The 14,647-nt window shown below is 42.5% G+C and overlaps 1 protein-coding gene across 10 annotated transcripts in view; it reads right to left on the bottom strand.

Moving 5' to 3' along the window:
- Nucleotides 1–14,647, bottom strand: part of slmapa (sarcolemma associated protein a) — a 108,440-nt gene that overhangs the window by 76,278 nt on the left and 17,515 nt on the right. For all 10 annotated transcript variants that reach the window (XM_036001823.1, XM_036001820.1, XM_036001822.1 and 7 more), the window contains one exon: nt 1–13. This exon is cut by the window's left edge and continues 135 nt beyond it. In XM_036001823.1, coding sequence (XP_035857716.1) covers nt 1–13 — 13 coding nt within the window. The remainder of the gene's footprint in view (nt 14–14,647) is intronic.

The following is a 14,647-nucleotide window of genomic DNA, read 5'->3' on the forward strand; positions in this document are numbered from 1 at the left end:
CCTGCAGGTAGAACTGACACAAACAAGCACAGCAGATGAGGACCATGTAAAGAAATCAATACATCAGTGTCACACAAAAGACAGACAGACTGTAATAATCGTTGAAATGAAGTAGAGTCAAGTTCGAAATTATTTAGGACACTGACTTGAAGGGATAGACAAAATATGATACAGGATGAGCGTGAACATTCAGCTGCAGTTCCCTTCACAGCCGTCAATATTTTTCAAACTCTATACATCATACTAGTGCTAACTGTATGCCATATGACAGCAGCCATGGACAGTATAAATATATAAATAAGGACCATGTCTACAGAACAGGACATGTTCTACTGGTTGGACAGTATAAATATATAAATAAGGACCATGTCTACAGGACAGGACATGTTCTACTGGTTGGACAGTATAAATATATAAATAAGGACCATGTCTACAGGACAGGACATGTTCTACTGGTTGGACAGTATAAATATATAAATAAGGACCATGTCTACAGGACAGGACATGTTCTACTGGTTGGACAGTATAAATATATAAATAAGGACCATGTCTACAGGACAGGACATGTTCTACTGGTTGGACAGTATAAATATATAAAGAGAACAGGACACAACTTTTCTTTCTCTTCTCTGAGTCGTTCCGTTTTGTTGTCTTTATCTATTTCTTCACTCACACTGTCACTCTGTCGAAATATGCACACGTGGTACGCTCCATAGGGTTTGTCACGTAGTGGCCCGTGCGCTGACGTGCACTAACGTGCATGTGGCACGGTAACTGGCCAATGAAACATCATTACAGCGTTTCAAGCTCTAAATCAAACAACTAAGCCACACAGCCAAAGGACAGGACGCAGTGCTCCACAAAATAAATATTACATACTTATTGCACTTTCCATATATTGCGATAACAATATTGAGTTGATATATCTTGCACCCCTACTACACACAGAGTATGCCAGGCAGACACACAGCTGGCAACCTCACAGGTGGATCCAGTGGAGACAGGCTCGGACATATGCTCCACGGACAGCTGCAGACATTTACCAGTTGCGCAGATGTGCAAACAGTTCCAGGACAGTGGCTGCATGGGTCCAAGACAATGCATGGAACATCGTGGCTGCAAAATAGGTACAAGTCTGCAGTTGGCCGTGGACACAGAGCGCGAAAACTATGTCCAAGCGTCCTGGACGGGTGAACTGGTACTCTGTTGCCTGCTTCTCAGTTAATGGTTAATTAGTCACACACACACACACACACACACACACACACACACACACACCGCTGCGGAGGAAGGTCTGGCAAGTCCACACAATATTCTGGGATGGGAGAAAAACGTGCTTATTGGCAGAGAGACAGAGGCCGAGAGACAGAGAGAGTGAGTGAGAAAGAGAGAGAGAGAGAGAGAGAGAGAGAGAGAGAGAGAGAGAGAGAGAGAGAGAGAGAGAGAGACAGAGAGAGAGACAGAGAGAGTGAGTGAGAAAGAGAGAGTAAGTGAGAAAGAGAGGGAGAGAGAGAGACAGAGAGAGAGAGAGAGAGAGAGAGAGACAGAGAGAGTGAGTGAGAAAGAGAGAGTGAGTGAGTGAGAAAGAGAGAGAGAGAGAGAGAGAGAGAGAGACAGAGAGAGTGAGTGAGAAAGAGAGAGAGAGACAGAGAGAGTGAGTGAGAAAGAAAGAGAGAGAGATAGAGAGAGAGAGTGAGAAAGAGAGAGAGAGACAGAGAGAGACAGAGAGAGTGAGTGAGAAAGAGAGAGAGAGAGAGAGAGAGAGAGAAAGAGAGAGAGAGAGAGAGAGAGAGAGAGAGACAGAGAGTGAGTGAGAAAGAGAGAGAGAGACAGAGAGAGACAGAGAGAGTGAGTGAGAAAGAGAGAGAGAGAGAGAGAGAGAGAGACAGAGAGAGTGAGTGAGAAAGAGAGAGAGAGAGAGAGAGAGAGAGAGAGAGAGAGAGAGAGAGAGAGAGAGAGAGTGAGTGAGAAAGAGAGAGAGAGAGAGAGAGAGACAGAGAGAGAGAGAGAGAGAGAGAGAGAGAGAGAGAGAGAGAGAGAGACAGAGAGAGTGAGTGAGTGAGAAAGACAGAGACAGACAGACAGACAGACAGACAGACAGACAGACAGACAGACAGACAGGTTTGATTACCGTGTTTTCCTCTATGGAAATCTCCCTCCCTAATTTCTCAGGTAGCGAGAGCAGAACCGATTTCCCCCAACCTTATCAGTAATCCGGTTTTGGGGTTTCGGGGGGTATCCCACGCTAAAATAAAAAGCTCAAATCAAGCAAGACGAGTGCTTAGGGACCGTCTACAAACTACAACACCGAAAAGAGATACAAAAATATTTTTTAAAATAGGCATATGCTTATTTTTAAAGTAAGTGCTGTAGTACAACTAGCAGGAGACGCGTTATAATTGAGGTAAGTTTGGAGACACTACATTATTTAATCATTACATTAATACATATTTTTGTTGCATCTCTTTACGGTGTTGTAGTTTGTAGACGGTCCCTAAGCACTCGTCTTGCCGTCTCAACACCAGAACTAAACAGAGCTGAATTAGCACAACTTTGATGCCTTTCTGTCACATCTACTGCAGTCAGATTCACTGTGTTCACTCAGAAGGAATCACTGCACATGGGGAGGCACTTGTAACGACATCTCCAACATGTTTAGAGGCTAAAAACTAGGGCTGTCCTCGACTAAAGAAATTCTTAGTCGACTAACACTTATATGATTTTGTGGATTAATCGATTAGTTGATGTAATCGACAGAGCTGTGCTCTTTGAGAGGTGGTTAAGACTAGAAAAGCACAATATAAATGTAGTTAATTAACCATCTGTAAAACTGAGTTTCTCCACAATTAATCCTGCAAAAGCACCACTTTAAGCAGTTGCTCCCAGATTGTGTAATGCCCTGCCCCTGTCGCTGCGTGTGACCGATTCTATCGTTTATTTTACAAAACAGCTGAAGACACTCCTATTCAGACAAGCTTTCACTTGACTGAGCTATCATTGTTTTTATGTTTGTATGATGTTTTTTAAATTGTTAAACTTGCTGCATGTAAAGCACTTTGTGACTCTGTCTGTGATAGGTGCTATATAAATAAAGTTTACTTACTTACTTACTTAAATCTTGTGTTTACCAGAAATGTGCTCATAAGTTTATTGGAAATGAGTAATTAAGCATGAATAAGCATAAAAAATGACTCATCAACTAAAGAAATCTTAGTCGACTAAGACCAAAACGACCGATTAGTCGACTAATCGACTAAGAGGTGGCAGCCCTACTGAATACACGTTTAAAACCTGCCCTGTTTCAGCCTCCTGGGTGCTAACTCTAGCAGGAGGATAACACGGTGTAGGCAGCACTGATTGGTTTAGTTTTTCTCACTACTGACAGCACTCCACATTTACAAACAACAGAGCTACGGGTTGAAATCCACCGGAATTCTCCTTTAAGGTGTGCGCCCCTAAATTTTCTGCTTGTGCCCCTACAATTTTTTAGTTAGGGGCTACAGTAGCTATGTTTCCATCCACATGTTTTTATCCGAATTAAGGGATATCGAATGAAAAATGCCTTATGGAAACAGTAAAATTCGATTGAATTTCATGAATATCGACTCAAAGGAAATACGTTCGGTCTCATCGGATTTTATCTTGATCGATATACGGCTTATGCGACAAACGCTGCTGGAAACGTCATTTGCAGAATAAATAATGAATTGCGATTAAGTTTTAGGTCATTTTATGGTTGCAACCCGCCACAAAACGAAGAAGAAGAAGAAGTTGTAGTTCGTTTCCAGTATTTCCTCTCTGTTTCACACACGGCAGGCGTCAACAAAGACAGATGGAAGTGGACCAACGAGGAGACGAGAGACTTTTTGAATTTAATTTACGAGCAAAACGCTGTCGTTCCCACACCACAGGCCGCCTCCGCTGTCGTCGGGCATTTACTACATCTGCATCACCATAGCAACGTGTTGATAGCGTCGTTGTTGTCTTATTATAGCGTGATCTGTCGCTATCAGCTGGCACATTTAATAAGCACTGTTACAACTGGTGCAGTATTGATCATTTGATGGTAGATGGCGCCATCCATGTTGTAGCAAAACTTTGTTCGCAAACATTAGCTTGAATGTTGTTGATTCAGTGCGAAAATGAACGGAAACATCTTAAAATGTCCCAAATCAATACGATATACCAATTTGACCGCAAAACAGCATGTGACGTCATTACGCAACAGGTTTTTATTCGCTAGAAATTCCTATTTTATCTGCTTTTATATATTTAACTGTTTTAACTGCTCTTCAATGTTTAATTTCTTATTCTGCACTGTAACTTTTATTCTTGTATTTTATCCGTTTTTAATTTTTTTATCTGTTTTCATGTAAAGCACTTTGAATTCCCCTGTTGCTGAAATGTGCTCTACGAATAAAGCTGCCTTGCCTTTAAAGCCGTTGGATGGAAACACACTTTCACCGGCTTTATTCACATGAGTTTTTTTACCGAACTTCAGATAATTCGATTGACAAGTGGATGGAAACTTAAGCCTGGTTTCACACGGCAGGATAATTAGGCCGATTTTAGCCCCGATTCCCCCCTTCTGACAATCTTAAGGATGCTCCGATTATGGTAAAATAATCTGATCAGATGTTCCTGCCGTGTGTGGTGTGTTAAGACTGCTCTCGTCTGCTCTGAAGGACGTCGGGACCGCTCCCATCTCAAATCGGGGATATCCAACATGTTGGATTGTTTAGGCCCGATTTCTCCTCGTGTGTGGTGTCCCCCGGGGACAAACGAGCACGCAGCCTGTGGACTGTGGCGTGTAGCCAATCAGAAAGAGAGGTGACGAGGCGGCGAGGAAAGCACCGGGAAACAACATCAAAACAGCCGGCGGCACGGCGCACCAGAAAGTCCGGTGGACGTCGGAGATAAGTAGAGCAAGTATAGTCCATGCTCGCGTTGTCTCCACTTCTTTGACCATCGCCTTTTCAAACTACAAACTCAAACTACAAACTATCGCCACTGCATCCTCTTCGTCTGCCATGATTGTTTACTCTGAAGTCACGTTTGATCTCGAGGGATTATGCGAGATTTCCCGTCTGACCTGGGAATGCTGAGGAGTCAGATCGGTTTGTGTGTGATCGTTGATTTTGCCGTGTGCTGCGCACCACACGCTGTACGACCAAAACTGTTAGACGGTGATGTTTTATCGCCGTGTGTGGAGTCTCTCAGGATTGGAAAATTGGCCGACAATTTTAAAATCGTCCCGTGGGAACCAGGCTTAAGCTAGTGCTGCTAGTAAAAATAAGTTAAGTCTGGAGCCCTGATGTTTAATAATTAAACAGTTTGAGAAGTAAATGCTTTCAGATTCTTGGTGTTGTTGCAGTGCTGCACTTGATTCACCATGAACTCATCACTACTCTCCTTCTGTCAGTACTTAGGGCTATGGGACTAGTAGTTCAAATCTTGAGGCTATGCTGTAGTTCTACAGCCCAGAAATATACAACGATACCAACAATACAGCAACAGTTCACATCATTTAAAAGCACTTAGACAGTCACATAGCGCAAATCCATGAGGGCGAAAACAACCACCACGACAGTGAAAGAATCGATCAGCAAGAATGAAATCAACTCATTCACATTTCATCTCTCACACACACACACACACACACACACACACACTCACACTCACAGAGAGAGAGAGACACACACTCACACACGGCAAAAACCTGCACATGTACAGACAAACAAGCATTAAAAGCTAACATTCAAACAGAAATGTAACACAAAGCAATGTAAAGCAAAAACACAGACAGGTATATATACACACACACAGAGAGAGAGAGAGAGAGAGAGAGAGAGAGAGAGAGAGAGAGACACACAGAGAGAGAGAGAGAGACACAGAGAGAGAGAGAGACACACACAGAGAGAGAGAGAGACACACACAGAGAGAGAGAGAGAGACACACACAGAGAGAGAGAGAGAGAGAGAGAGAGAGACACACAGAGAGAGAGAGAGACACACAGAGAGAGAGAGAGACACACACAGAGAGAGAGAGAGACACACACAGAGAGAGAGAGAGACACACACAGAGAGAGAGAGAGACACACACAGAGAGAGAGAGAGAGACACACACAGAGAGAGAGAGAGACACACACAGAGAGAGAGAGAGAGACACACACAGAGAGAGAGAGAGAGAGAGAGAGAGAGACACACAGAGAGAGAGAGACACACAGAGAGAGAGAGAGACACACAGAGAGAGAGAGACACACACAGACAAACAAGCATTAAAAGCTAACATTCAAACAGAAATGTAACACAAAGCAATGTAAAGCAAAAACACAGACAGGTATATACACACACACAGACAGTTAGCGATCTGATCTGGAGGCCTGTCTGTCTGTCTGTCGCTCCACCATGACTGAAAACCACTGTCCATTTACCAGAGAGAGACACCGACTAAACACTGAAGAGAGGAAGGACCGAGAGGGAGAGAGAGATGGACGGACCGGTTGACTTCGCTGTTTATCCGACTGCAGTGTGCTACGAAAAGCTACCAATTCACAGATCATGATTCACACACACACACACACACACACACACACACACACACACACACACACACACACACACACATGCACAGTTACCTCCTGTCCCCATGGTAACCTGGAGACAGGGAGGGAGGGACCTAACTATAGAGCTTTTCACCCAGCAACAACACATACAGTGTATGCGTCACATACCTCACATATGGCTCACACACACACGTCACATACCTCACATTTGGCTCTCACACACACACACACCTCACATATGGTAGCGTCACACACACACACACACACACACACACGTCATCAAGTTTAGTTTCAGACTTTAGACTTCAGATACAGTATCAGGGGACCACTAAGGCCTATATAAAGAGACTTCAGATACAGTATTAGGGGACCACTAAGGTCTATATAAAGAGACTTCAGATACAGTATTAGGGGACCACTAAGGTCTATATAAAAGAGACTTCAGATACAGTATTAGAGGACCACTAAGGTCTATATAAAAGACGGGGTAGTACTGTTGCGTGGGTGGCTGGGAATGCCACGGGGGGAGCCAGAAAAAACCACAGCAGCCTGCGGTGAAAAGTTGAGACCGAGTCAACCTGATGTCACGCTGCCGTGGCCTTGTAGGCCAATGTGACCGGTGTCATGGTGGTTTTGAAGTGGTGAACGAGTCCAGTACAGTAAACAGGAAACATCACTGCCTCTATCGGTACCACAACAACTTTTAACACGCTATGAGGGCAGCCCAGGAGTTTGTGTCCAGCTCAGTGTTTGCCAAACAACAAAGCACAGTCGTTCGGTCTCTTTTCTTTCTCACTTTCTCCGTGATATAAAGCTGCATTCAAGTGCGGTCGGGAATGACAGTACAGTAATGTTACTCCCCTTTCCATGTAAGATTAATCACCTTAGATATGATTGCTATTTCAGTGTTAACAAAAATGAGGAAAATGGAGAGAAACTGCACGTGGACTTATCTTCAATGGCACCATTTCTTTTCAAGTATTACAGCTGTACTGTACGTTAAAATTGTAACTGAAATACGTAAATAATGTAATATAAATATACCACGAGATGCCATGAGTGTTCATGTAACTCGCATGTTGATTTGAAACCGACAGGCTAGTTAACATTTTGTCTTCTGCTAGTTTTCTACACAAGGTGACCATTGGCTGCAAAATTGCGAATGACAAGTCATGTTCCGCAATAAATGTGCACAAACGTATTATTCCACGCAAAGTTGGAAGTGCGCCCTCGTTTAGAAGAAGTCTCCCGGCTAATCCTGCCTTGTACTACTGAAGTGGGAGAAACAGCTAGCTAGCTCATGTAGTCCTTACCTAGCTACTGATCATGTGATCTTACCTAGCTACTGATCATGTGATCTTACCTAGCTACTGAGCATGTGGTCTTACCTAGCTACTGAGCATGTGGTCTTACCTAGCTACTGATCATGTGCGACTGCCAACAAAGATGTTACAGCAGTGAGAGGTCTCACTCTGTAGCTAAAACAGAGACCTGAACACAGGGTGAAAAGAGGAGCTGCAGCAATGTGCAGTACAACTAAAATATGGTGTTTTTTGAAAATTAAACCATGTAAACCTGTTCTGGTACAACCTCTAAAACACAATTATGAACCTGAAAATGAGCATAATATGAGCACTTTAAATCAAAGCTCATTTTCCTTCCACTAGGTCTTCAGAGGAGCCAGCAGTATATTTCTGTCAGTTACAGGTTGTTGTCTGATCTCAGCCAGAGTTTTATCTTTCAAACTAAATTTTAAACCCCTAAACTTCACAGCACGAATCATACAGGAAGTCTCTTTCATCAAACTGTGGTGGTTGAGGAAATTAAGCAACTCTGAGTCTGTACAAACCCAGAGTAAGAGGGCCGGCTAAATATAAACTCTGAGGGGACATCATCTATCAGCAGACAGTCGTTTTCTCACCCTGCAGTAATCCCAGCTGACTGTGAAGCCCCGGTTACACCAGCAGCCGTACAGACACACCGTTGAGTCTGGGGCTCTATGTTTAGACGGAAACGATCTGAAGAGAAAACGCAAAAGTGGCGTTGCGTTCTCTCTTCTTATTCCGCGTTTAGACAAGCATTATGGGAAGGGGAAATCTGCGTGCATATGGTGACGCAAAAGTTTGAGAAATTCAATGTAGTATGCACGCCAGGCGGCTAGGTGGTGGTGTGAAGCACTGACACACAACACCACCAAGTCCACACACACACACACACACACACACACACACACACACGTGGAGCGTTTTTAAGACTTCCACTCTGGAGGGTGGTTTCACTTTTTTGTGTTTTTAAGCCCCAAAAACACCGTTGCCGTCTAAACGAAAGAACCAACAGACCAAGTCAATGTTTTTTTAAATGCTGAGTGAATAGTGACAGTTTACCTGATCCTCTTTTCTGAAACGTAGACACAACAAAGCAGATCACTGATTGGTGGACTTACTGACACACTAACCATGAATACTGGCTGCAATTTCCTGTGTGTGTGTGTGTGTGTGTGTGTGTGTGTGTGTGTATATATATGTGTGTGTGTGTGTGTCTGTGTGTGTATGTATGTATGTGTGTGTGTGTGTGTGTGTGTGTGTGCGTGTGTGTGTATGTCTGTGTGTGTATGTATGTGTGTGTGTGTCTGTATGTCTTTATGTCTGTGTGTGTGTGTGTGTGTGTGTGTGTGTGTGTGTGTCTGTGTGTCTGTGTGTGTGTGTCTGTGTGTGTGTGTGTGTGTGTGTGTCTGTGTGTGTGTCTGTGTGTGTGTCTGTGTGTGTGTGTGTCTGTGTGTGTGTCTGTGTGTGTGTCTGTGTGTGTGTCTGTGTGTGTGTGTGTGTGTGTGTGTGTGTGTGTCTGTGTGTGGGTGTGTGTGTAAAAAAAAAAAAAAAAAAATCAAAGAACAGCCAGACCCCCCCCCCCCAATCCAAATAGACCCAAGCATGATTAGACCCGATCCAAAATATGACCGACCTGCTTTCCTTCTTCGCTCTCCAATCCATCTGTTTCTGCCTCCACGTTCATCCCCGTTTCTCCACTACAGCCATTAGTGATTAATCTCCATCCCCATTAAAAACCACATAACCATTTTACTACCGACCTAACACAGGGTACCCCCAGGATCCTCCAACTTAAATCCAAGGCTTTTTAAGACCTTTTTAATACTATTTCAAATGAAATTCAATGCCAACTTCATACCCATTCCGACACAAGTACAAGGGGAAAATGTCAAATCTGTATACATTTTAAACCCTAGAAATAATGATGTACAAGTGGCTAAATAATAATAATAAAATAAGATATATTACACTGCATAATGAGCACTTTTACTTTTGGTACTATTACTTAAAGACGATGTTGAATGCAGGACTTGTAACTCTACAACACAGTTTTTTCTACTTTTACTGCAATACATGATCTGAAGTCTTCCACCTCTGTAAAATCACCAACAACAGTCGTGCATGAATACCTGCAGCAGTGTTTAACACTGAAAACACACAGCTCAGTTCAGCGTTAACTTGCAGCTCTGTTACAGTAGCAGATAACCGTTAACGTTGTCTCTAAACAGTCCGCTCACAGTGAAGTCCTGCACGGATCAACAGATGTTAGAGTCCGACGGCTGCTTGCTCTGTTTGTTATAGAGACGTACACCGAGCAGATTAATGCACTCACAGATCCAATCTTTGCAGATGTTACCGCTCGGTGTTTGGCTAGCTAATAAGCTGTTAGCCTGTTTTAAGACCCCGCGGGTACCCTGCTAACAGAACACGTTTCTATAATTTCAGGATTGTATGAAACATAAAATGTACAAATTACATTATCCTCACATGGCAATGTGCATTAATTTAAAAGGTCTGTGGAGGTGGCCAGGTTGGCTCAGTGGGTAGAGCAGGCGCACATATACTGAGAGGCTTGTGCCTCGACGCAGAGGTCCAGGGTTAGAATCCGACCTGTGATCTCTCTCTCTCTCTCTCTCTCTCTCTCTCTCTCTCTCTCTCTCTCTCTCTCTCTCTCTCTCTCTCTCTCTCTCTCTCTCTCTCTCTCTCTCTCTCTCTCTCTCTCTCTCTCTCTCTCTCTCTCTCAAAGAAAAGGTCTGCTGAGTTCAAGTGCTGGTGAGAAGGCTCGGAAATACAAGACTTGGAGTGTTTGCTGTCACCCTCAAGCAAAACAAAAAATTAATTTTGGAAAGAATAAAGGATGTTTTTTAAGCTTCTTGAATTAAAAAGGATGTGAAAATAATTCTGGAATAGGGAGATCATTTCTCTCTTTTTTTTAAATTATCTACACTTGTGACCATTTCCACCACCAGCAGCATTCCTGCACCACTTCCACCCACTAGCAGCATTTCATTTCTCTGGGAAACACTGCATCCCTTCATCGCTCTGTCCTCCTCATTTTCCCTCTCCATGTCCCCTCCCTCGTTGGTGTCAGCCTAACGAATGTCATGTAATTGTGTTGGCTTTTAATTTGCCCTCAGCCTCCAAAAACAGTGCAAACCATCAGCTGGCAGCCAACAGGAACGACAGCCACTTAACCAGTCAGCAGGTCGACACATGACACCAGTTTGGTTGGACGCTGCACACAAACTCACTGGTTAATAGACAGATAGTAGTAGTCTCAGCTGACGATCATTATGCACCGGGAAAGAGACTTCACTGGTCTCCGTCCAGAGACACGGGACCTGGTGCTCCATTCTTATATACTGTCTATGCGCGTACACAGCTGTACAAACAGGGTCACAGCCAGCCAGCCAGCTCCACACCTTATTACATGAATCAATCCAAAAGCTGCTGAAGGAAGCAAGTCATGACGGGTATGATAAACCTGTTATATTACCACTGTTGAGAATAGAGGGACTGAGGCTCGTTAGACTAGAGGGAGAGAGGGAGAGAGACTTTCACGCTGCTGGGTTCCGCCATCTGTTTAAACAATGTATTTTTAGCTTTCACACATAGGCCTCTGTTCCACAGTTCGATGTGGACTGTTATTAGGTGTTAGGTATGTCCCGATACGCGTCCTTTAATATTGGCAATCTGCAGATACAGAGTCCGAGCCAATACTTATATTTCCCTAAATGTTTATTAAATAAAATACCGTTCAAAAGTGTAGAATCGCCTGCCACAAAAGCTTGATTGAGTAGTAAGTAGTAAGAGAGTACTTCTCTGTATCTTTCATGCTTTTAGGATGTAGAAAGACTTCTTCACAAACAGATGTTTTGTGAAGGTATGCTAAAAAAAAAAGTTATGTTTTGTGCGTTTTGAGTGAGAACTGAAAAGGGCAGAAAGAGACAAATATATCTGTAACAATAGTAGAAGAAATCAAAAGTGATTGGTAAAAGAAAGATCAAAATGTGTCTCGTTTTAAATGGGAACAGGTTCCCGTTTCAGTGTGAACTTCACAATAATGCCTCCAACAGGCTCTACTACTACCAGTCTATATACAGGGCCCTATGATTTCTGTGATGCCGAAAATGCGGACGAAATCACGGTATCCACACATGAAAATGTAATTCTCTCATACACACGGAATCACACGAAATTTGCATATATTCTGTTGACATATTAAATAAATTATTATTTATTACTTCCTTCTCATTTTTCGCGTGAAAATGACAAAATGTTGTTCAGATGTGCCTTTTGTTTATACAGCGATGGCATTTTTGGGGCTTAAAAACGCAAAAAAAAGTGAAACCACCCTCCAGAGTGGAAATCTTAAAAATGCTCCACCGTCACGTTCCCGTCTAAAGGGTCAAAACGCAAACGTTTGAAGACAGCGGTGTGGAGAGAGACGAGGAAAAGGCGTCCAGGTCCAGGTTACATAAAATCATATACAGTGCTACTGCTCCCCCTCTGAAAAAGTTTGTAACACTCTGCTCCGAAATAGGGCTGAACGATTTTTGAAAATAATCTAATTGCGATTTTTTTCCCCAAATATTGCGATTCCATATTCGATTATTTTTTTAAGCTCTTTGTCTTCTGTATTATTCAACAAAGAATATAATAACGTATAGTATGAACACACAATTACACACTAGACAGTTAAATAAGTAAAAATATAGTATATATCTATATACACACACACACACACACACCAGTGTAATTTTTTACAGTGCACAGAGAGGAGCTGCCTCCAGCCCCTCCCCCTCGTGAAGTTGCGTGCTGCCGTGTGCACTTGTTCAGAGAGGCTATCGTTACGTTAGCATGTTGCTGGTGTTCTTGTTCAGAGAGGCTATCGTTACGTTAGCATGTTGCTGGTGTTCTTGTTCAGAGAGGCTATCGTTACGTTAGCTAGTTGCTGGTGTTCTTGTTCAGAGAGGCTATCGTTACGTTAGCTAGTTGCTGGTGTTCTTGTGGGATTAACTGTAATCCCACGGATTATTAGTACATGTAAATGTACTAATAAAACTGTTGAAACGCTGCGGCCACGCTGCTGTGAAAGCTCCCCGAACGTCATTAATCAGAGTCTGGTTGTTACCCCTCTCAGTGGCAGCTCCTCCACTCATATCTTTATAACGGAGCTAACCGCTAACCGGAGCTAACCGCTAATCAGAGCTAATCGTTGCTAACCGAGCCTTCAGTTCTGCGTGCCTGTATCCATTAACTGCATGTATAGACTCAAGCCAGAATAAAACCCTTCATGTTATTAAAATGGCTGTAAAAGTTTTAAACTACAACTCAGAGTTGTTTGAATGACAGAAATCAGCTCCAGGTACGGCGTAGCATTAGCGTGCTAGTTGATGCTTTCTCTACGGAGTGCAGACTGATTTGCTCTCGTGAGTCATGTGACCAAATCGCAGCCTTTGCGATTAGGAAATCGCATTTTAACATATCGCGATATTATCGCAAATGCAATTAATCGTTCAGCCCTACTCCGAAATAACAATGCGAACTACTCGAAGCGTTACAAGGGGGGAGTGTACACTGAAAAAAGTCTAACATTGCTGTTGTTCGTTTAATGTGTATTTTCTCGTTGAAATAGCTGAAAATTATTAGTTTTTTCATTTAAAGTAAACGTTCTAGTTTATGTTTATGGTTGAATCCATTTTCTTTATATGGATACAATATAAATTGGCAGAGGGACATTAAAATGAATTTATTCATTTGATCTAAGCATTTTTATTAGATCTGTTGAAATTCTCGAGAAGCCAAACCCACGACACGCGTTCGTCCAATCAGCTGTCAGTCAGGGGCGTGGCGCATCAACCACGGATGTATGACGTCGCGACACCGCGCTTCAGTCGTGTCAGACATAGGGATCTCTACCGTAAGGCTCACACCTGAATTATAAAATGTATGTCCTGGTAAATCAATTTATTAAACAATAAATATAAATGTGTTCTTAAGGAAAGTGTCCTGAGTAGTCATTGATCAAAATTGTATTAAAATCAGTTTTTTCGAATTTGATTTACTATACGTTTGAAATAATGACAACTGGTGGTTTTTTATTTGAGACAACCTAAAATAATTAACTTACTCGGATGTATAAATAATTAGTTTGACCCAACCTTTAAAAAGTGGTTGCTGGGAGTTAAACTTTTCAGGTTAAACTAAATTAAATTATGTACTTTGAGTCAATGTCAACTATTTCGTGTGATTGATTACTTCAATTTTTTTAAGTTGATTCAAGTTTTTTATTTTTTCAGTGTAGCATCCCACAACGTAAAACCCAATTTGGGAGTTCCTCCTTCTCATGTGTGGCCATGAGGCAGTGGAATGCCCTTCCCACGGAACATATTTTATGTAAAAATTCTCACACCTTCTCATGCCTAACAAAGAGTTGGTTGTTGAGTAAACAAGTTTGCACACACCAATAAGATACTGTATTTATGTGTGTGTGTGTGTGTGTGTGTGTGTGTGTGTGTGTGTGTGTGTGTCCTTGTATGAATAAGTATCTAGAGTTGCATGTACTCCAATGTGCCTAAGCTGCTGCTGAATTGTTTGAGTGTGTGTGCTGGGAGGGGGGAGAGAGAGAGTGAGTGGGTTGATGGCCTGTTTTTAATTACTATGGACACCATGTCATTTGTAATCCTGTGAAATTTATATTTAAAATTGTTAATTGTTTTTTAATTTGTCATACCTGCCCAGGGACTACAGGTGG

Source organism: Sander lucioperca, chromosome 6 (genome assembly GCF_008315115.2).
Source record: "Sander lucioperca isolate FBNREF2018 chromosome 6, SLUC_FBN_1.2, whole genome shotgun sequence".
Lineage (NCBI taxonomy): Eukaryota > Metazoa > Chordata > Actinopteri > Perciformes > Percidae > Sander > Sander lucioperca.